At 46.3% G+C, this 23,967-nt stretch overlaps 1 protein-coding gene across 8 annotated transcripts in view; it reads right to left on the bottom strand.

Annotated features, from left to right (window-relative positions):
- Positions 1-23,967, bottom strand: part of LOC124003296 (semaphorin-3F-like) — a 123,754-nt gene that overhangs the window by 17,421 nt on the left and 82,366 nt on the right. For 6 of the 8 annotated variants that reach the window (XM_046311427.1, XM_046311426.1, XM_046311425.1 and 3 more), the window contains 8 exons: positions 20,302-20,462; positions 20,139-20,201; positions 16,496-16,615; positions 14,592-14,678; positions 12,420-12,513; positions 8,030-8,149; positions 4,369-4,508; positions 3,002-3,116 (listed from right to left, as the gene is read on the bottom strand). In XM_046311427.1, coding sequence (XP_046167383.1) covers positions 3,002-3,116; positions 4,369-4,508; positions 8,030-8,149; positions 12,420-12,513; positions 14,592-14,678; positions 16,496-16,615; positions 20,139-20,201; positions 20,302-20,462 — 900 coding nt within the window. The remainder of the gene's footprint in view (positions 1-3,001; positions 3,117-4,368; positions 4,509-8,029; positions 8,150-12,419; positions 12,514-14,591; positions 14,679-16,495; positions 16,616-20,138; positions 20,202-20,301; positions 20,463-23,967) is intronic. The other 2 variants (XM_046311432.1, XM_046311431.1) reach the window with 1 other exon arrangement.

A 23,967-nucleotide genomic window follows, 5' to 3' on the forward strand; every position in this document is an offset into this window, starting at 1 on the left:
TCCAAACTTTTGACTGGTACTGTATATACAGTCGGAAGTTGACATACACTTAGGTTGGAGTCATTAAAACCCGTTTTTCAACCACTCCACAAATGTCTTGTTAACAAACTATAGTTTTGTCAAGTCGGATAGGACATCTACTTTGTGCATGACACAAGTGTTTTTTCCAACAATTGTTTACAGACAGATTATTTCACTATATCACAATTCCACTGGATCAGAAGTTTACATACACAAAGTTGACTGTGCCTTTCAACAGCTTGGAAAATTCCAGAAAATGATGTCATGGCTTTAGAAGCTTCTGATAGGCTAATTGACATCATTTGAGTCAATTGGAGATGTACCTGTGGATCTATTTCAAGGCCTAGCTTCAAACTCAGTGCCTCTTTGCTTGACATTATGAGAAAATCAAAAGAAATCAGCCAAGACCTCAGAAAAAAATGTAGACCTCCAAAAGTCTGGTTCATCCTTGGGAGCAATTTACAAATACCTGAAGGTACCACGTTCATCTGTACAAACAATAGTACGCAAGTATAAACACCATGGGACCACACAACTATCATACCACTCAGGAAGGAGACGTGTTCTGTCTCCTAGAGATGAAGGTACTTTGGTGCAAAAGGTGCAAATCAATCCCAGAACAACAGCAAAGGACCTTGTGAAGATGCTGGAGGAAACAGGTACAAAGCTATCTATGTCCACAGTAAAATGAGTCCTATATCGACACAACCTGAAAGGCCGCTGAGCAAGGAAGAAAACACTGCTCCAAAACCACCATAGAAAAGCCAGACTACGGTTTGCAACTGCACATGGGGACAAAGATCGTACCTTTTGGAGAAATGTCCTCTGGTCTGATGAAACAAAAATAGACTGTTTGGCCATAATGACCATCATTATGTTTGGAGGAAAAAGGGTGAGGCTTGCAAGCCGAAGAACACCATCCCATTCGTGAAGCACAGGGGTTGCAGCATCATGTTGTGGGGGTGCTTTGCAGCAGGAGGGACTAGTGCACTTCACAAAATAAATGGCATCATAAGGTGAGAAAAGTATGTGGATATATTGAAGGAACATCTCAAGACATCAGTCAGGAAGTTAAAGCTTGGTCACAAATGGGTCTTCCAAATGGACAATGACCCCAAGCATACTTCTAAAGTTGTGGCAAAGTGGCTTAAGGACAACACAGTCAAGGTATTGGAGTGGCCATCGCAAAGCCCTGACTTCAATCCTATAGAATATTTGTGGGCAAGCAAGGAGGCCTACAAACCTGACTTGGTACCACCGGCTCTGTCAGGAGGAATGGGCCAAAATTCACCCAACTTATTGTGGGAAGCTTGTGGAATACTACCCAAAACGTTTGACGCAAGTTAAACAATTTAAAGACAATGCTATAAAATACTAATTGAGTGTATGTAAACTTCTTACCCACTGGGAATGTGATGAAAGAAATAAAAGCTAAAATAAACCATTATCTCTACTATTATTCTGATATTTCACATTCATAAAATAAAGTGGGGAAACTAAGGGAATCTTTACTAGGATTAATTGTCAGAAATTGTGAAATAATGAGTTTAGATGTATTTGGCTAAGGTGTATGTAAACTTCTGACTTCAACTGTATATATACATATATTTTTAGATCAATGTATTTAAATTGACTGATTTCCTTATATGAACTGTAACTAAGTAAAATCTTTGAAATTGTTGCATGTTGCATTTATATTTTTGTTCAATGTAATTTAACTTATTTGATTAAAATAGAAAGGATGTTTTTCCCATTCCTGAGCGAGTGCGCATGTGAAGTGGCTATGTTGAGTGTAAAAGTGATCATTTGAAACAGATCTTATATGCTAGATTTAGAGTAATTTGACAACTTTAGTTGAGAATAATACAAACCTTGGAATGTCTTAGAAATCAAAACATATGGGCTGCATGGTGTGACTATATTGACGATTTGAAAAAGTCTAATAAAATACACTTTCGCTCTGTTTCTTGCCTCAGGCTGCACATGCTGTTCTCTCATTAAGTGATAACATTCTCATCCATCAGACTATTTTCAATTCAATCTCGCCATTACTAATATTTGAAATTTGTTTTGATTTAAAATGGCCATCATCAGATAGGTAGGAACAGGGTTCGGGGTAAAAAGATGTCATCTATATGCACTCAAATAGTACATCACTGGGTCCAAGCCTCCTGCCATCCAGGACCTATTTTTACAAATGTTTTCTTAACTCTATTTCTTGAACTGCATTGTTGTTTAAGGGCTTGTAAGTAAGCATTTCACGGTAAGGTCTACACCTGTTGTATTAAGCGCTTTCCTTTGGTTCCCTTTTCCATTATATTTACATTACATTTAAGTCATTTAGCAGACGCTCTTATCCAGAGCGACTTACAAATTGGTGCATTCACCTTATGACATCCATTGGAACAGTCACTTTACAATAGTGCATCTAAATCTTAAAGGTATTATGCCAGGTAGGCTACTCTGGTTTTACAGCTGAGCAATCTGCTTAATATTAGCATCTGAGAAATAAATATAGTAGCAGTAGAAAGCCTCTAGCTCTATTCCCGCCCAAACTCTGTATGCCATGGGCTCTCCAACCCTGTTCCTGCAGCTACGCAGTGCTTAGTTTGCGAAACCAAGTGAAATCTGTTCAGGAACATTGATAGTAACATGTTTTCACAACCAAACATATTTAATTAAACTGTTGACAGTGTTGTTTAAAAAAAATGCTTTTCTGTAGTGCGTAATGTGCATTAGTGCAGTTTGGAACGGTTCAGAAGAACTCAGATGTTACAGAGATGCTACAGAAAGATGACAGAGAGTGGGTTCTGAACTGATAGTTGGTCCTTTTACACACTGTCCCTTTTAGGTGGAGTGGAGCAGACTATGTTCAGTGTCTAACAGTTGAGGGTAGGACAACGCTTGAGGAGCATTGTGAAGTTACTGAAAGAACCTAACAACTAGGCTGTACCACTGTTGGGAAATGATGCCTACTTACGGAGTTCATCGAAGTGGGTCTCTATGCCGTCCACCCCAGGCACAGAGCAGATGAGTCTGGCCTTCAGGAAAGTGCTCCACTTGTTGACCAGACAGCAGTGTCCACCATCATCATTCTGCAGGGGGGAGACAAACACAACAAGTGGACCGGTCCACAGATTCAAACCAACAGCTGTTTGATACAGACAACTAGCAGCCAATACTAGCTTACAGAGAAGTTGAGAGTGTAAACATCAGATCTGTGGGTCAGTCTGTCCACCCCATCTGTTGTGGACAGACGCCTGCCCCTACAGAGAGGTGGGGAGGGAGGTGATGTCCAGGGAAAATTACTCACAGCCCAGTAATCCTTGCAAAACATTACGAAACGTGTTCATTATGAAATGTCCAAGTTAAAAATCATTGAATGCTATTTATGCAACAATTTATATTGGAGTAATATGCTACTGAACATCATGCAAAGGTTAGAATATTCTATTGTTTTGTAGCTCCTACACAATAATGTAATGTACTCTGAAATTGTATCAACATGAGCACTCTTTCTACCATGTATTGTGTGTATACTGTATCTACGACAGTAGTGTTATTTCCAGTGGGCGTCATCAGATAATTTGTCCTTAATGGCCATGTACTCTTAAAAATCAGCATCCGGCACAGCCAGAAGAGGACTGGCCAACCCTCGCAACCTGGTTCCTCTCTAGGTTTCTTCTTAGGTACCTGCCTTTCTAGGGAGTTTTTGCTAGCCACTGTGCTTCTACATCTGCATTGCTTGCTGTTTGGGGTTTTAGGCTGCGTTTCTGTATACCGGTAAGCACTTTGTGACATCTGCTGATGTAAAAAGGGCTTTATAAATACATTGATTTGATTTGAGGACAGTGACTTAGGATCCAGAGACAGACAGGACCAATGTCCCAACGGTCCCATAGGAGACGTGCAGCAAGAGGGGGAGGTTTGCACACAGCACAGGGTTACCCTCTGACCCCCTGTAAGGGTAAACAACGTTCTGAGTCACTGCAGCCACTGGATACGTACATCATTAGATCAACATTACCCTGAGAGTGTTATGTGTATGTGTGTTTATGTGTATATACTGGAGGCCAAAGGCAAACTCTCCCACTCCAACAGAATATCACAGGGGACAAGCATTCCCTTTAGTTTGGTTTTCTTAGACTCCTCATTGGCTGTTGAGGAAGTGGGGGGCAGCGATGATTTAAGGGGATTTCCCAAGGAGACCCCTCTACTCTGGGGATGTCTCAGTATCAGGAGTGGCAGGGTACTGGGTTTGCAGGCTCAGATGTCACAATATGAGACAAACCCTCACAATTGCAGTAAGAAAACATTTGCAAATAATGTGGTAGTGTGGGCACTTACCAGACAGATCCTGCCTATCCTGGACTGGGCCATGGGACTCTGGCCCATCTCTGAAGCCTTCTCCCGGAAGAAGAAGTACAGCTTGTCATCATTCTTCTCAGCACTGTCTGGGATGAGGTGTGCCTTGATGAATATCGGATCTGAAAATAGAGAGAAAGAGTGAGAAAGAAAGAGAGAGAGAAAGAAAGAAAGAGAGAGAGTTGAAGACAAGACAGATGCTAGTGAGAGTCAGTTGAGGCCTCAAGCTGAGCACATGTCACTACATTCCAAATCAGTTTTATTAATCTCACTGAATGAGCACAATATGGCATCAACCTCTCTTCCCCATGATAGCTCACTGATTAGGGCACTGCTGGACAAATCAAACTGATCCTGTCCTCCCTGCTGCAACAGACACAACCCATATGGGGGCAGACCATGTGGGGGGTGGGATGGGGGAGTACATAGAATAGGTTAGAGATGAGTTCATTAGTCACAGGGATGCAGCTGGAACTGCTGGGTGCAGTGAAAAACTTATGCTGAGGGCTCCAACAGCACAGGTCAAAATAAAATAAAAATAACAAAAGAGAAGTGAAGGAGAAAAAATCTAGATAATAATAATAATAATCTCTACACATTTACAATTGTAGCAATGATAAATTACCATTGGGTGGTGGGGGCAGGTTAAGAATCTGTGGGGGGATGCCCATAAGGGGAGCAGCAGGGGAGGAAGTGAGAAGTGAATGAAAAAACAGTAATAAAAATAATAATATATACATATTTACATTGTAATAGTGATAAATGTCCATGGGGGGGCAGGGTAGGAAGCCTGGGGGCAGGAGGGAGACAGGGGGAGCAGGTAGCCTATTGGCTATTCAGCAGCCTGATTTAAAAAATATATATATTTCACCTTTATTTAACCAGGTAGGCTAGTTGAGAACAAGTTCTCATTTGCAACTGCGACCTGGCCAAGATAAAGCATAGCAGTGTGAACAGACAACAACACAGAGTTACACATGGAAGCCAATAACACAGTAGAAAAAAAAAATATGGTCTGGGGGTAGAAGCTATTGGCCAGTCTTCAGACGGTCCCCATCTGAGAAGCGGGGAGAACAGGGCATTGCTCGGGTGGCTGAGGTCCCTGATTATCTTCTTGGCCTTCCTGCGACACCTGGTGTTGTAGGTGTCTTGTAGGGCAGGCAGTGTACCCAATGGTGCGTTAGGCAGTGTACCACCCTCTGTAGCACCTTGCAGTCTGCGGCGGTGCAGTTGCAATACTGGGCTGTGATGCAGCCCGACAGTATGCTCTCAATGGTGCTCCTGTAGAACACTGTGAGGGCCCTCAAGGACAGGAAGAATTTCTTCAGTATCCTGAGTTTTAAGAGTCGCTGTTGTGCCTTCTTCACAACATTCTCTGTGTGGGTTGACCATTCCAGCTTCTCAGAGATGTGCACATTGAGGAACTTGAAGTTTCTGACCGTCTCCCCATTGATGAGGATGGAGGCGTACCCAGCCTGGTTCCGCCTGAAGTCCACAATCAGCTCCTGGCACCATGCCGTCAGAGTGCCTATGTCCTCCCTGTAGGTCGCCTGGTCATTGTTAGTAATCAGGCCAACTACTGTCATCAGAAAACTTGATGCAGTCGTGGGTTTATAGGGAGTACAGGAGGCAACTGAGGACACACACTTGTGGGGCCCCTGTCTAGATAATCAGCGACGAGGAGGTAACGTTGCTTACCGTCACCACCTGGTGGCGGCCTATCAGGAAGTCCAGGGACAAATTGCATAGGGAGGAATTCAGTCCCAGGGCCGTGAGCTTTGTGGTGAGCTTAGAGGGCACTATGGTATTGAAGGCTGAGCTGAAGTCTATGAATAGCATCTTCAAATATGCATTCCTTTTGTCCAGGTGGGTGAGGAGAGTGTGCAGTGCAATGGCGATTGTGTTGTCTGTGGATCAATCAGGGTGGTAGGTGAATTGTTGAGTGCCAAGTGTGTCGGGGGAGGGAGGAGGAAATGTGGCCTTTGACTAGCCTCTCAAAGCACTTCATGACAACGGAGGTGAGTGCTACGGGACGGTAGACTTATATGGGGGGGTTGACCATGTGGGGCGTGGGGTGGGGTGGGGGGGTACATAGACTCATATGGGAGGTAGACCATGTGGGGCGTGGGGTGGGGTGGGGGGGGGTACATAGACTCATATGGGAGGTAGACCATGTGGGGCGTGGGGTGGGGTGGGGGGTACATAGACTCATATGGGAGGTAGACCATGTGGGGTGGGGTGGGAGGGGTACATAGACTCATATGGGAGGTAGACCATGTGGGGCGTGGGGTGGGGTGGGGGGTACATAGACTCATATGGGAGGTAGACCATGTTGGGCGTGGGGTGGGGTGGGGGGTACATAGACTTATATGGGAGGTAGACCATGTGGGGCGTGGGGTGGGGTGGGGGGTACATAGACTCATATGGGAGATAGACCATGTGGGGCGTGGGGTGGGGTGGGGGGTACATAGACTCATATGGGAGGTAGACCATGTGGGGCGTGGGGTGGGGTGGGGGGTACATAGACTCATATGGGAGGTAGACCATGTGGGGCGTGGGGTGGGGTGGGGGGTACATAGACTCATATGGGAGGTAGACCATGTGGGGCGTGGGGTGGGGTGGGGGGTACATAGACTCATATGGGAGGTAGACCATGTTGGGGCGTGGGGTGGGGTGGGGGGTACATAGACTCATATGGGAGGTAGACCATGTGGGGCGTGGGGTGGGGTGGGGGGTACATAGACTCATATGGGAGGTAGACCATGTTGGGGGTGGGGTGGGGTGGGGGGTACATAGACTCATATGGGAGGTAGACCATGTGGGGGCGTGGGGTGGGGTGGGGGGTACATAGACTCATATGGGAGGTAGACCATGTGGGGCGTGGGGTGGGGTGGGGGGGTACATAGACTCATATGGGAGGTAGACCATGTTGGGGGTGGGGTGGGGGGGTACATAGACTCATATGGGAGGTAGACCATGTTGGGGGTGGGATATATGAACCCATATGGGGAAAGCAGGATGGATCAGGACGTCATAGTGTGGCCTTGGGACTGATGAACAGGACTCAGGTGGAGATGGGGAGTACCTCCTGCCGTGGACTCAGCCCTACTAATCAATGGTGCCACTTTCCTCTCAAAAACACTGACCTCCAAAACACACTGACTTCCCAAACACACTGACTTCCCAAACACATTGACTTCCCAAACACACTGACTTCCCAAACATACTAACTTCCAAAACACACTGACTTCCAAAACACACCCACCCAGCAGCACTTATGTGTACACAGGGCGTCTAGTAGCAGATCAATGTGCAGGGGTACAAGGTATTTGAGGTAGGGCAGCCAATATGCTCTTGCAAACTCTAATATAATTCATTGTTATGCCATACATCCCAGACATGAAATGCTACCAGACATGTATGGCATGACAACGAACCTACTGTATTGATGTGATAGGCATTGTTGACTTTTTAATGGCTGAAACAGCTAGAGGCTTAGACCATATAAACAGTATGACATACAGAGGTGCTATGAGACAGAACAGGAATGTAGAGACTGAGGAATCAATTGATACCTGATGGAAATATAAAGACAAATGCCATAGAGAGATGATGTCTGTCAGGATGAGACGTGAGACGTTACCATTTAACCATTTGGAGTTGTATTGATCCGTCCTCATGGCAGTCTGTTTCCCTAGAGTACGGAAGATGGACGCATCTGTCCCCATGAAGTCAATGTAGACCCCAGCGTAGAGCTCCCCATCTGTCAATCAGAGAAAAAGAGATGAATGGAATGTTATAGAAAGTCAAAAACCTATCGGTTGACAGGAGGTAAACCATAGGTGATTCGTGACTGCCGTCACGAATATGGCCCTGTTTTCTCTAGGACAATAACACATGGTACACCTCCCCTCCACATAAACAACCAGCTGGTGGCCAGGGTCAGGCAGGACAGTGAGGAGGGAGATCCCAGGGCAGACACTGGGGCCCTGGGGCAGGATGTGGGGATGTAGTCATTGGCCCTGGTCTGGTCATGGTAAGCAGTGTGGGGTGGAGGCCTGGGAAATGCCCGCCACCAGTTGCTTGTGGCTGAGTGTGTGAGTGAGCAGGTGCTGCCCCAGTATGGGACCTGTTTAGAGTGTTGACAGATCTCCCGAAAGACAAGACAGTATGTTCCTTCTATAATCCCATCAGATCGAACCCCTTCACACTGGGGTGGGTTGGCAAGGTGACCAAACATGGCATAAAAACTGGGGTCAAGAGAGGTACATAGAAAGCCCCCGTATAAGAGGATAATTCCTTGTTTTGCATCTGCATTATTGTGGTATGACTGGCTGTGTTGTAGGTCAGTTATGTAGCAGCTGAGTCGCTACAGTAAGTGGATGCTAGTTAGTTCCACCCCGGTCAGCTCTAGGTGTGGGATGACATGGGAAGTCACAGAGCGGGGTCATGGGAAGTGTCACACACCCTGGGTGGCTGGGAGGTCAGTGGAGCCATGCCAGAGAGGAAGAGGTCAACAGCTAAGTCTGACCAACTGTCTGCAAGCTGGTGTCAACACCAGGCCACCTATTGATATGAGAACTTACATACCGTCACATGCACATACTGTGCAGTACATAGATGAATACTTCTCAATACAGCAATTCACTTTTCAGTATACTTTTATGATTATGAGAATAGCATAACAATGACATTTTTTACATCATCACAGGGTAACTACAATTGAAGAGAAAACGGTTTTAAAAGAGGCAGAAGTTTTTGAATGAGCAAGATCTAGTGTGACTTGCCAGGCGTGCATTGATTCCACAGGGGTTGGACTGACCATAAAGACTCTTTGTCATGTTTTGTCATATATTGTCTTGTCATTATGCTTTCCCTTCTGTTCGTTTCCCCCTGCTGGTCTTATTAGGTTCGTTCCCTCTTTCTATCCCTCTCTCTCCCCCCCTCCCTCTCTCACTCTCTCGCTCTCTCTTCTCTCTATCGTTCCGTTCCTGCTCCCAGCTGTTCCTATTCCCCTAATCAATCATTTAGTCTTCCCACACCTGTTCCCGATCCTTTCCCCTGATTAGAGTCCCTATTTCTTCCTTTGTGTTCCGTTCCTGTCCTGTCGGATCCTTGTATGTATTGGTCACCGTGCTGTGTTTGTGTATCGCCCAGTCGTGTCGTGTTTCCCTCAGATGCTGCGTGGTGAGCAGGTGTCTGAGTCTGCTAGGTTCAAGTGCCTTCCCAAGGCTACCTGCTGTTCAAGATCGAGTCTCCAGTCGGTTCTCGTCATTACGAGTGGAAGTTGTGTTTTTTGATTGTATTTTACTTTACTGGATTAAAGACTCTGTTTTCGCCAAGTCGCTTTTGGGTCCTCATTCACCTGCATAACAGAAGGATCCGACCAAGAATGGACCCAGCGACTATGGATTCTCTCTACTTGTTCCAGGGAGCGATGCTCGGCAGACACGAGCAGGAATTGTCTGCTGCTCGGCATGCCGTTGAGACCCTGGCCGCTGGTCTCCGACCTCTCAAGACAGTATCAGAGTCTGGTGTCACCAGCTACTTCCGGTTCTTCCGAGCCTCCGGAACCTAGGGTTAATAACCCACCTTGTTATTCTGGGCAGCCCACTGAGTGCCGCTCGTTTCTCACCCAGTGTGATATCGTGTTCTCTCTCCAACCCAACACATACTCAAGAGAGAGAGCTCGGATTGCCTACGTCATATCACTCCTTACTGGTCGGGCTCGGCAGTGGGGCACAGCTATCTGGGAGGCAAGCGCTGAGTGTACTAACAATTATCTGAACTTTAAAGAGGAGATGATAAGGGTTTTTGATCGCTCAGTTTTTGGGAAAGAAGCTTCCTGGTCCCTGTCTTCCCTATGTCAAGGTAATCGATCCATAACGGATTACTCAATAGAGTTTCACTCTTGCTGCCTCCAGTAACTGGAACGAGCAGGCGTTGCTCGCTCGTTTTCTGGAGGGACTCCACGCTAAGGTTAAGGATGAGATTCTCTCTCGGGAGGTTCCATCCAGCGTGGATTCTTTGATTGAACTCGCTATTCGCATTGAACGACGGGTAGATCTTCGTCACCGAGCTCATAGAAGAGAGCTCGCGTTAACTGTGTCTCCCCTCTCTCCGACACTACCGTCTTTCCCCACTGACTCAGGTGTTGAGCCCATGCAGCTGGGGGTATTCGCATCTCGGCTAAGGAGAGGGAACGGAGAATCACCAACCGCCTCTGTCTCTATTGCGGTTCCGCTGGTCATTTTGTCATGTCATGTCCAGTTAAAGGCCAGAGCTCATCAGTAAGCGGAGGGCGACTGATAAGCGCTACTAGACGGTCCTCTCCGTCAAGTACATGTACTACTTTACCGGTCCATCTACGCTGGACCGGATCGGCAGCATCCTGCAGTGCATTAATAGACTCTGGGGCAGAGGGCTGTTTTATGGACGAAGCCTGGGCGCGGGAACATGACATTCCTCTCAGACAGTTAGGGAGCCCACGGTCATGTTTGCCTTGGATGGTAGTCCTCTCCCCAGTATATTATATGAAACACTACCTTTAACCCTCACTGTATCTGGTAACCATAGTGAGACCATTTCTTTTTTTTTTATTTTTGTTCACCTTTTACACCTGTTGTTTTGGGTCATCCCTGGCTAGTGTGTCATAATCCTTCTTTTGATTGGTCTAGTGGTTCTGTCCTTTCCTGGAGCGTTTCTTGTCATGTGAAGTGTTTAATGTCTGCTATTTCTCCTGTTTGTTCTGTCCCCTCTTCTCAGGAGGAACCTGGTGATTTGACAGGAGTGCCGGAGGAATATCATGGTCTGCGCACGGTCTTCAGTCGGTCCAGAACCAACTCCCTTCCTCCTCACCGGTCGTATGATTGTTGTTCTGATCTCTTTAAGAAGCGTTTTGCTTCCGCTCCTATCCTTGTTGCACCTGACGTCACTAAACAGTTTATTGTTGAGGTTGACGCGTCGGGGGTGGGCGTGGGAGCCATTCTGTCCCAGCGCTCCGATACTGACGATGGGGTCCACCCTTGTGCGTATTTTTCTGCTTCTGCTCCTGGTCTTGCTGGGTCTCAGTCTGTTCCCTGCCATCGCATCTCTCCTGTTCTTGTTCCTGCCCTTGCTGTGTCTCAGTCTGTCCCTAGTTGTTACTCTCCTGGCCTGTTTGGTCCTGTTTGCTCTAAAGTTTTCAGTTCTCTACCCGTGTCTCATTTTTTTTAGAGTAGTACCCTAGTTTCCCTTTTTATCGTTTTTTCGTTACGGTCCTGAGGAGAGGAGTTGGGTTCTTTCTCGGGACGTGCTGGACCGTTTGATCTATGATTTCCTCCGTTGCCGCCAGTGTTCCTCCTCGAGAGCGCCAGGAGGCGCTGGTGAGTGGGGGGTACTGTCATGTTTTGTCATATATTGTCTTGTCATTATGCTTTCCCTTCTGTTCGTTTCCCCCTGCTGGTCTTATTAGGTTCGTTCCCTCTTTCTATCCCTCTCTCTCCCCTCCCTCTCTCACTCTCTCGCTCTCTCTTCTCTCTATCGTTCCGTTCCTGCTCCCAGCTGTTCCTATTCCCCTAATCAATCATTTAGTCTTCCCACACCTGTTCCCGATCCTTTCCCCTGATTAGAGTCCCTATTTCTTCCTTTGTGTTCCGTTCCTGTCCTGTCGGATCCTTGTATGTATTGGTCACCGTGCTGTGTTTGTGTATCGCCCAGTCGTGTCGTGTTTCCCTCAGATGCTGCGTGGTGAGCAGGTGTCTGAGTCTGCTAGGTTCAAGTGCCTTCCCGAGGCTACCTGCTGTTCAAGATCGAGTCTCCAGTCGGTTCTCGTCATTACGAGTGGAAGTTGTGTTTTTTGATTGTATTTTACTTTACTGGATTAAAGACTCTGTTTTCGCCAAGTCGCTTTTGGGTCCTCATTCACCTGCATAACACTCTTTGCGGGGAAGAGGAAATAGCTTGACTTTTGTTTCAATAACAGAGACATTCAATTCTTCCAATATTGGAATATTGGAAGTGACCTGAGAGAGAAGAGGTGAACAGGCACTTACTGATCAATGCTGAGACGCTGTTGAGTTTAGGGTCGTAAGGACATTTGCCTTTCCCCGAATCCACTTTGCCTGGCTCTAAACGGAAGATATATTCCTGTAATAGATAGCAAATCAAATGTTATTTGTCACATGCTTGGTAAAACAACAGGTGTAGACTAATAGTGACTTGCTTACTTACGGGCCCTTACCAACAATGCAGAGAGAATAATAGAAAAATAATTGAAAGATAATAACACATGGAATAAATAGATAATAAGTAAAGATATCTTTATACTATATACACAGGTTACCAGTACCGAGTTGATGATAACTTGGCTATATGCACGGGGTACCAGTACCGAGTCAATGTACAAGGATACGAGGTAATTGAGATAGATAAGTACATATAGGTAGGGATAAAGTGAGGACAGAAACAATTAAATATGTAAACATCAATTATTCTGTTGTTTCCATTGAGAACACAGTTGATTCAGGCCTTATTTATATATTACAAGTGATTTGGTTTTTACATAATGTAACCCTTTGCAGGGAAATACAGACACAAGGAGGAAATATAGGGAATGCAGGTTGTTTATTGGGATGAGCCTTGTCCTGGAGGCAGAGCTGAGTGATTTTTACTAGATGGGTGGGTTGCAAAGTCGACATTTGCCCTAGAACAAGCATTTGCTTTTTGGTCATAATTAAGGTTAGGTTTAGGCATAATGTTAGCAGTGTGGTTAAGGTTATGGTTAGGTTTAAAATCAGATTGTATGACTTTGTGGCTATGTCAGCTAGTGACTACCCTGCAGAGCTGCCTCCAGTACATGAGTCATCCCAATAAAGGTTGGCACACAAATATGTGTCCTTGTTTCTAAGCACAGGTCTGTCAAATGCTGTGTTAGTGTGCTGAACCAAACATCTATGTAACACACACTCACACACCTGTATTAGCTTTAAGCAAGGGAGTATGAAGTGTATAAGGTCAGTTATTGGCAAAATGGAGTGCTTGAGCAAAAATGAGGAGAGCGATCCAAAACGAATCCACCATGCTCCTAGTGTTAGAGATGTGGAGAGTGGCTCTGAAGTCCATGAGCCAGAACGGCATTGGCTTTGTGTCAAGTAGCTTACTGTACCCCTGAGGACTGGTAATAATAATGCTTATTTTATTTTAGAATATGTGATTGACCCCATTTCTTCCACATCATAATCAGCAGCGTCCATTTTGGATGTCAACAGGCTGTACATGATGACAGGGCCTGTCAGACACCAGATGGGCACCTGACCCAGGTCTCAGACCCCAGCCCCTTTGTACAGTAGCCTCCCAAGGTCCCAGACCCCAGCCCCTTGCTACAGTAGCATCCGCAGGTCCCAGACCCCAGCCCCTTACTACAGTAGCCTCCCCAGGTCCCAGACTCCAGCCCCTTTCTACAGTAGCCTCCCAGGTCCCAGACCCCAGCCCCTTGCTACAGAAGCCTCCTCAGGTCCCAGACCCCAGCCCCTTGCTACAGAAGCCTCCCCAGGTCCCAGACCCCAGCCCCTTGCTACAGTAGCCTCCCCAGGTCCCAGGTCCCAGGTCCCAGGCCCCAGCCCCTTGCTACAGAAGCCTCCCCAGGTCGCAGAACCCAGCCTCCTCGATACAGTAGCCTCCCCAGGTCCCAGACCCCAGCCCCTTGCTACAGTAACCTCCCCAGGTCCCAGACCCCAGCCCCTTACTACAGTAGCCTCCCCCAGGTCCCAGAACCCAGCCCCTTGCTACAGTAGCCTCCCCCAGGTCCATGGCCCCAGCCCCTTGCTACAGTAGCCTCCCCAGGTCCCAGACCCCAGCCCCTTGTTACAGAAGCCTCCCCAGGTCCCCGAACCCAGCCCCTCGCTTCAGTAGCCTCCCTCGGCCCAGGTCACAGCCCCTTGCTACTGTAGCCTTCCCAGGTCCCAGAACCCAGATCCTCGCTACAGTAGCCTCCCCAGAACCCAAACTGCAGTCCCTTGATACAGTAACCTCCCCTCAACCAGGTCCCAGAGCCCAGCCGTTGCTAAAGTAGTCTCCTCTTGGCCCAGGTCTTAGACCCCAGCCCCTTACTACAGCAGCCTCCCCTCAGCCCAGACCACAGCCCCTCGCTACAGTAGACTCCCCTCTGCCCAGGTCCTAGACTCCAGCCGCTTGCTACAGTAGCCACCCCTCGGCCGTAGGCCCACCTTTGACTCCACAGGCCCTGCCGTAGTGCTGAAGTCTGCCGCCCGGCTGGTCCTCCCTCCGGACTGGGGTGCCTGCAGGTAGAGGGCCTAAAAAAGAGGACACGTGCCACGCGATTACCACGAGGGTCCCATCGACTGCACCCGAAGGGACAACCCAAAACCAACTGAAACTCAGTGGAAAAATCAACCCAAGAGTTGACCAGAAGGAGAACAGAAAAAGCTCAAAGAAAGACCCATGACCGAAACACAACCATGACCACAACAGAAGAAATGAGAGTGGACTCTATGACATTTCAAAAAAATTAAATAGAAAAAATTTGGCAGACACCAGAGCAATTAGGGTTACGTGCCTTACTCAAGGGCACACACCGATTTTTCACCTACTGACCCAACTCTCTTAACAGCTAGACTACCCTGCCACCCCATGAGAATCAATGAGAAGAGAACCCAAAAGTAACAAAAAAGAACTATGTCAAGCGAAGCACGCTAGAGAGAGTTCAGTGACGTGAATAAATCAATATGGATGAGTTTCAGAATCTGCAGCTATCTAGGTTGCCAAATACATACAGAAAACATGCCATGCCATGCAAATGAAAACATAGACACAAGGTTCAGCAACATAAAAAAGACAAATGAGACCCATTTGGGTGAAAAGCAGAAAAGGAGCTCAAAGTAAAGTGAACTCAGTGAAGACGTGAGGTAATATCTGGAAAACCTTGGGAGCTGTCTGAGGACTCAACGTGCGTGAGGCCTTTGGAATGATAACTAGGAGAACTTCCAAACAAATGGTTTCTGTTTACACCTCTAATTTTAACCAATGAAAACCTTTACAGTTCAAGCGATGTAGCTAGCAGGGCCTGGGGGAGAGGATGAATGTCAAGGAGATGACTGGCCTGTACATTGAAACCTAAGCCCTGCAATGAAGCGTTGAGACTAAACAGGCAGGATAGTAACAGTAAGTGTGCACTGGGGACGGCAGCTGCTGCATCTCTGATGGCCGCTGGTCTATGAGGGAGAGAGGGAGAAACAGAGGGAGGAATGGATGGAGGGGGTGAGTTACAAGGCTGATGATGGATGAGAGGCTTCATCAGTAATGATGGCCTTTCAGAGCCTCCCAGACAGGTCAGAGCACGGCACATAAACAGGTGAGGGGGGAGAGGAGACAGCCGCTAGTAGAAGATAGTCCTGGTTGTTTTAGACACACAGTCAACATTCTCTTCCCTGCAGTTCTTTAGCTGGCGGTTAGCTTCCTATGGTGGCAGATAGCTGTCTCTCCAGTAGGAGTCACTGTAACAGTGTGACTGCCAGAATAAAGGAGAGTTAACCACCTGTGAAGAGCTCATTATCTATTGGGGCATTTCCACTGAGGATTGACCCTAGTGTTTTACATCAAAAGGCTCAAACTTTTCTGTTTCCATCTACTTGGGCTGGCACCCGTGTCTCACTGGGCCATGGCTCTGGTGGACCTGCTCTCACTTGGAAGCACGACCCTGGGTACTTTTTCAGCTTTAATTTACATAATAATGGCTAACTGTGAACTGTAACACCTACTCACAAAGCAACAGTCTTGAATGATGCAGAGGTTGTTGATTCTGCTCGCCACAAGGCTTTAGTGTCACACTCCTGATGGAAACACAATTACACTATAGAGTTTACATGAACATAAAACACTAGCGGCCCACTAAGTCTCAATGGAAAAGCACCATTATGAGCCCTTCTCTGGGTTCACCAGACCATGGATAGAGCAAATCAATGTGAAAAGGGTAGCAGAAAATTGTCCCATGACAAGGACAGACAAGGAGCGGAATGAGATTTTTTGACCCTGAGTTGATTGACAGATCTGACTCTGAAAGAGGGGAGTACAGGAGTGTGACCATGGTTGGCTACATCTTGTCTCTGGTTACCTGGGACCTGCGCCCGCGGTCCACGTAGGTGCAGATGGGGTTGTATGCCCCTGTTCCACACACGTACAGGTGGGTTCGGTTCCACGGCTCGATCAGACGGATGAAGTTCCCACATTCCCCCTGACGGAGACAAGAAAGAAAACGCTGTCAGTAGGATACAAGGATAATCATTACATTTTCAGAAAGATAAACACATTCTGCTCTGGACTCCTTTCAGCCTTCTGAGGAAAACAAAAGGTCCAATTGATGAGTAATAACCTTCAGCTAACCACTTGTGCCCATCGAAAACATTCCTTTCACTTAGTTGACAATTTAATTATCACAAGCCTAAAAAATATTATTACACACGTCAGGAAAACGTATTTGACTACAAGGCAAGTTGGATGAATACAGTTTCCCTGAAAAACAATGAAAGATAGGCAGACTGCTTTAATCTGAAGGTACACCAGCCAGTCCCCCTGTCTTAACACCAGCCAGTCCCCCTGTCTTAACACCAGCCAGTCCCCCTGTCTTAACACCAGCCAGTCCCCCTGCCTTAACACCAGCCAGTCCCCCTGTCTTAACACCAGCCAGTCCCCCTGCCTTAACCCAAGCCAGTACCCCTGCCTTAACACCAGCCAGTCCCCCTGTCTTAACACCAGCCAGTCCCCCTGCCTTAACCCAAGCCAGTACCCCCTGCCTTAACACCAGCCAGTCCCCCTGCCTTAACCTCACCAAGTCCCCCAGCCTTAATGCCAGCCAGTCCCTCAGCCTCAACCCCACTCAGCCCCGCTGTCTTAACCCCAGCCACTGCCCCTGCCTTAATGCCAGTCAGTGCCCATGACTTGTGTCCATGGCTTAACCCCACCCATTCCCCCAGCCTTAACACCAGCCAGTGCCCCCGCCTTAACGCTAGCCAGTCCCCATACCTTAACCCCAGCCAGGCTCAATGCCTCAACCACACCCAGCCCTCCTGTCTTAACCCCAGCCAGTACCCTTGCCTTAACACCAGCCAGGCCTCCATGCTGACCACAGTGGTACAGGACCAGGTATCCATGCTGACCACAGTGATACAGGACTAGGTCTCCAGGACCAGGCCTCCATGCTGACCACCGTGATACAGGGCCAGGCCTCCATGCTGATCACAGTGATACAGGGCCAGGCCTCCATGCTGACCACAGTGATACAGGACCAGGCCTCCATGCTGGCCACAGTGATACAGGACCAGGTCTCCAGGGTCAGGGCCAGTGTGTGTGTGTGTAGGTATAGGTATTCATTGCCAAGTTGTGCTCCCCCACAGGGAGTGCAGTGTGCATGATTGCCTTTGACCTCTTGCCTGAAATGACATCCCCTTTGAATTGCTTTTGAAATGTCATAATCTGTCATTACATAAAGAGGGGGTTTGCCAAGATGTCTACAGCTTCTCTCTTATTATTACTGTGTTGGAATTCCAACCTGCACGCACGCACGCACACACACACACACACACACACACACACACACACACACACACACACACACACACACACACACACACACACACACACACACACACACACACACACACACACACACACACACACACACACACACACACACACACACACACACACACACACACACACACACGGGCCCGAGGTGGTGAGCTGTGTGGGTCTGCGAGCGTATCTAAATGAACATTCCAGTTGGATAAACAGAAGCCTGCTCTCTGAAAACTAGCAGGGGAGCACGGTTATCATCCATACTCCATCCTGCATGCCACTGCCCAAATACACCCTTAGGGCTGTGTGTGGGGGTGTTGACATGTGTGAACAAATCAAAAGAGAAATCAGAGGAGGATCAGACCTTGATATGAATTTAAATGGTGCTCTCAGGTCCACGGGGGGCTGTGGTGTGTGTGTGTGAGTGTATGTGCAGGATTTAACCCTCTGAAACAGATGTGGTAAAACAGGAGCTCTAGCCTCCAGCTACAGTCCTCTTCACCCTAACAGATCATGATTCAAAGGGGTAAGGGAAGGGAATGATGGAATATGGCTGCATAATGTAAACTGTTGCGGATTATTCCATGTTTAATTGCCAACTCACTATCAAAGTGTCAAAGTGCCTCTCCAAAATGTCCGCCAAGTCACCTGGCAAGTCACCTGACGGCTATTGAAAGGAGTGATTACTGGGGTAGCGGGAAATGTGAAAGTGGACGAACTGAAGGAGAAATTCCCTGTGTTTGTGATGCTCGTCATTTGGTGCGACGCAGACAGGATGGCGTGAGTGGTGAAACAGAAGATTCATTGTCTGTTCTTTTGAGTATTGATGTTGAGTCTTTGCCAGACAAAGTGATGTTAGGATATTTCCGTTATCCCATACCAGCTTTTGTGCCTAATCCATTACATTGTTAAAGGTGTCACGCTTATGCGCAAGTGGCAACAGTGTGTATGAGGGAGGATCCTAGGTGTGAGAAGTGTGCAGAAGGGCATGAGACAAAGGAAAGTGTAGCATTAGGGAAAGAAGCGGTACGTTGTAATTGTAGGGGTGCCCATGGGGCTGGGATCAGAAATATCCAGTGAGAGAGAGGCAGGTTGAGGTTACCAGGGTTAAGAAGTGCAGAGGGTGTCGTGTGCTGAGACAGTGAAGAAAGTAGAGGAAGATGGGTCAAGGGGGAGGGATCCTGAGAGGATTCGTGTGAGTAGTAGATCTGTGCTACTACAGAGGGATAGGCCAATGAGTGATATACTGTGTATTCAGTAAGATTGGCTTTTTAGCCTTCATAGCAATGGTAATCAATTGTACTGCATGGATGGAACGTACATCGCAGAAAATAGAGGTTGCGGTGGCAGCTGCAGAGAAGTATTTGGGTGTACGAGTTTTTGACGTCAGAAGAGTAACAGGGTGTGTTGAGTAGTGGTGTCCCGTCCTCCCAGGCCGGTGGCCTGAGGTAGGATCAGATAGGTTTGAATAGAGGAATAGGGTGGTGGGTTTTTAATCGGTGTAGGGTGTAGGGAGGTGGCAGGGAATTGATTTATTATTATAAAAAAATGTATCACGCAAAGTATAATGGATTTATACCCCAGTTTAGTTGTTGGCGGTAATGCATAATGTATTGGATGCCAACCGCTGTTAAACCTCATCGAAGACGAACACCACACCAAGCAACAGCCCTCAGATGAAGAATCAGCAGAATGCGTTGTCTGACTATGTACTTTGATTTGTTCTGTAGTTTCTGCCTTATAGATGATGTTCTTGAACTTTACTGTTGATGCTGCACTGCCCTATTGCTTGCCTATGGCTACTTATCTTCAGCATTTTGCATATTGTTCATATAAGTTTAAACCGTTTCAGTAGCGTTATATGGGAAATGTGTATTGAATGTGTATTGATGAATTGTACCAGGGTAATTGTAACTTATTGTGGATTTGTTAATAACTGTCACATTTCCATTGTTCCTAGAACCATACATACTACATTCTATAACTTCAATGTCCTCTGATGATTGACCTGCCAAAATAAAACAGTTCAAAGTGATCAAAGTGAAGTCCTGAAGTCTCTCTGACAGGAGCCCTTTGGTGGCCACTAAAACCAGCCAGACAGTTCTTTCAAAACTAGACCATTTCATACACCAAGAGCACAACTAACCCACATGTCAAGATGATTGAGAGAGTATGGTACTCACGTTGATATCCTTTCCAGACAAAACACACTCAGTTTTCCTCTGAGGAGCCACAGGCCAGTGAATCTGAGGGAGAGGAGAGAGAGAAGCAGGTTAGTTTCAGTGCTAGACATGTGGTATCCAGCAGGTCTAGCTAGGATCAATAATGGAGTGGGGCATCTCTTACTATGAGTGGCTCCTTGTTGATGTCGTGCAGGTCCAGAGACAGGATGTAGTCCTTGCTGCCCACGTACATGCGGTCGTGGTCCTCGTCCATACGCAGGATACGGTAGTCTGTTGAGTTGAGCAGGAAGGAGAAGTGGTGGGCAGTGCCAGTAGATCTCAGCTCTAAAGCGAGGGAGAGGAAGATAATTAGTTTTAATCACTGTAGTCATGAACAATGTGGCCGTAAAGTGCAGTGTATATTGAAAAACATGTCATTCACATACAGGTTACTGCCAAAATAATGGATTTAGTAAATAATCATTTAGTAAATGAGGGATACAAATTATATTGAAAACAGGTGCTTCCACACAGGTATCCTTCCTTAGTTAATTAAGCAATTATGCTTAGGGTATGAATAAAATGCTGAGCAGGCAAATCTTGGGGACATTATTTTAGCTACCATGGCAATGCCCCTGCTCCCATAGGATGACAATGCCCCTGCTCCCATAGGATGACAATGCCCCTGCTCCCATAGGATGACAATGCCACTGCTCCCATAGGATGACAATGCCCCTGCTCCCATAGGATGACAATGCCCCTGCTCCCATAGGATGACAATGCCCCTGCAACCATAGGATGACAATGCCCATGCTCCCATAGGATGACAATGCCCCTGCTCCCATAGGATTAAAATGCCCCTGCTCCCATAGGATGACAATGCCCCTGCTCCCATAGGATGACAATTCCCCTGGTCCCATAGGATGACAATGCCCCTGCTCCCATAGGATGACAATGTCCCTGCTCCCATAGGATGACAATGCCTCCATCCACAAGGAACAAGTGGTCACTGAGTGGTTTGATGAGCATGAAAACGATGTAAACCATATGCCATGACCAGCTGTCACCAGATCTCAACCCAATTTAACACCTATTGGAGATTCTGAGACAGCGTTTTCCACCACTCTCAATAAAACACCACATTATGGAATTTCTGGTTGAAGAACGGAAGAATTTCTCATGGAAGAGTTCCAGGAAGAGTTCACTGTGGTGTTCTGGCTCGTGGTGGCCAAACGCCCTATTAAGACAATTTATGGTGGTGTTTCCCTTATTCTGTATATTCAAAAGTGATTAGCATTTTATTGAGAGTCAGTTCAAGGCAACAAGATCCTAGAACTGGCACAGGAACCTTACAGTAACAGTCCTTTTGGGGGAAAATCATATTTCCTCCACAAAGTCATGCCAACATTATCCAAGCACACACACAAAAACAAACCTTGTGCCCGCTTACAATAACTTCAACCACTCATAAAACTAGGCTCCAAATGTAATCCTCCGACACCCCCGCTACCCACTAACATTTACATTAGCTGTGGTGGAGCGATGCCTGCTACTCCAATCTTCTGTTTACATTCAGTTGCTCTGTATGACATACAAACCCTCGCTGGCTGTTATTATGGTTTTTGCTTTTTGAATTGCTATGAGTTATGGTATATAAATGTAATTACATACATCCCAAAAGTGACGCACGAAGAGTATTTCCATAGACATTTTCATTCTGTGTAACAGTAACATTAAGAGGTGCCCGTCAGACTGTGGGTGATGCGAGACTAACACAGGGAATAGACAATATCTGTTCTTGCTGTAACGTGGTAACTAAGGGAACGCACACTCAGACAGGAAATGCAACCTGGGTTTACAAGAAGTGTCTCAACGTGAATATCTAATATCTAATATCTAATATCTAATATCTGCACAATATCAGCATAAGCCATCATAAAACCCCAAAGCCTGTATGGGGTTTGATTTATTAGGATCCCCATTAGCTGACGCCAACGTGGTGACAGTTAGTCTTACTGGGGTCAGACACATAACGGAAAATACATTACAGGCAAAATACTTTACAATTGACATACATTTAAAAACATGAACATGTAGTGTGTGTGTGGGGGGGTGGGTACGAGACAGAGGAGGCATAAACACAGGAACAGACTACTACCCACTTTCTCTGCATAACGTATAGTTTGAAATGGTTGATATTCCAAACAATAAAGCCTAGAATCAACAAGAAATATGTTTTGACCAGTCCAAATTCTGGCATATTACTGTATCATTCAGTTCTTTGGCAAAGATCATGGACTTCTGAGTTATGTATTTATTCAAATTTATCACAAGCCATTTGACTGATACAGCATGGTTTACTTTATTGAAACCTAGGAAGTCCCTGAATTTTCCACGTAAATATTGTAGATCTTTAACCTCTGATACATTTCATTTAAAAACATTGGGTGCATTGAACTGTCAACACTTTAGCAACTTTCGTATATTTGGTTATGATTAATTAAAGACCTGCAAATATGTTTTAAATTTAGCTTGGAAGCCCATTGTTTAAAGAAACAATGTTTAGATGCATACACATATGTCTAACTATTGGCCCCAATGACTTTATCTGTGATGGCAAATGTATCATATATGCTGTATGCATTGACTTCCAAACTCTCCAAAACACATGGCAATATCCCTAGCAGGACAAGCATTTGCCCAGATGACTGTTTTAATTTACCATCACTTGACGTTAATGTACTAGCAGAAATTGGGGATGGCCGATCTCTAACATCTAGAGGGGAATAAAGGAAACCAAGAATAGTAGTCCAGATCAATCTGTCCTGACACAACAAGATGATTCAAAACACATTTGATTTCCAATGCCCTCCAGAATGACATGCATAATGTCTTGCGGAGTTGTTCTATAATATCAAAGGCTGGGAACTCAACTAACTTGCTCCTTCTATTGATCCCATATGTTATTCTCAGGCTGTTGCTAAGCAAATCCGTCTGCGCCTTTTCTATTTCATCACACTGTCTGACATGCTTCTCCAATGTCCTTTTAGTATATGCATCCTCAGTGAAGAGTGACTGTATGTCCTCAAAAGAACACTCACAGTGTCTGCACTTACTGTAGGTAATTTTCCTGCTTCATGAAGCCATCTATTTTGTGAAGTGCACCAGTACCTCCTTCAGCAAAGCACCCCCACAACATAATGCTGCCACCCCCGTGGTTCACGGTTGGGATGGTGTTCTTCGGCTTGTAAGCCTCACCCTTTTTCTTTCAAACATATCAATGTTCATTATGGCCAAACAGTTCTATTGTTGTTTCATCAGACCAGAGAACATTTCTCAAAAAAAGTACGATCTTTGTCCCCATGTGCAGTTGCAAACCGTAGTCTGGCTTTTTTATGGCGGTTTTGAAGCAGTGGCTTCTTCCTTGCTGAGCGGCCTTTCAGGTTATGTCGATATAGGACTCGTTTTACTGTGGATATAGATATTGTTGTGCCTGTTTCCTCCAACATCTTCACAAGGTCCTTTGCTGTTGTTCTGGGATTGATTTGCACTTTTCGCACCAAAGTACATTAATCTCTAGGAGACAGAACACGTCTCCTTCCTGAGGAGTATGACGGCTGCGTGGTCCCATGGTGTTTATATTTGCATACTATTGTTTGTACAGATGTACGTGGTACCTTCAAGCATTTGGGAATTTCTCCCAAGGATGAACCAGACTTGTGGAGGTCTACAATTTATTTTCTAAGGTCTTGGCTGATTTCTTTTGATTTTCCCATGATGTCAAGCAACGATGCACTGAGTTTGAAGGTAGGCCTTGAAATACATCCACAGGTACATCTCCAATTGACTC

Source organism: Oncorhynchus gorbuscha, linkage group LG18, assembly GCF_021184085.1.
Source record: "Oncorhynchus gorbuscha isolate QuinsamMale2020 ecotype Even-year linkage group LG18, OgorEven_v1.0, whole genome shotgun sequence".
Classification (NCBI taxonomy): domain Eukaryota; kingdom Metazoa; phylum Chordata; class Actinopteri; order Salmoniformes; family Salmonidae; genus Oncorhynchus; species Oncorhynchus gorbuscha.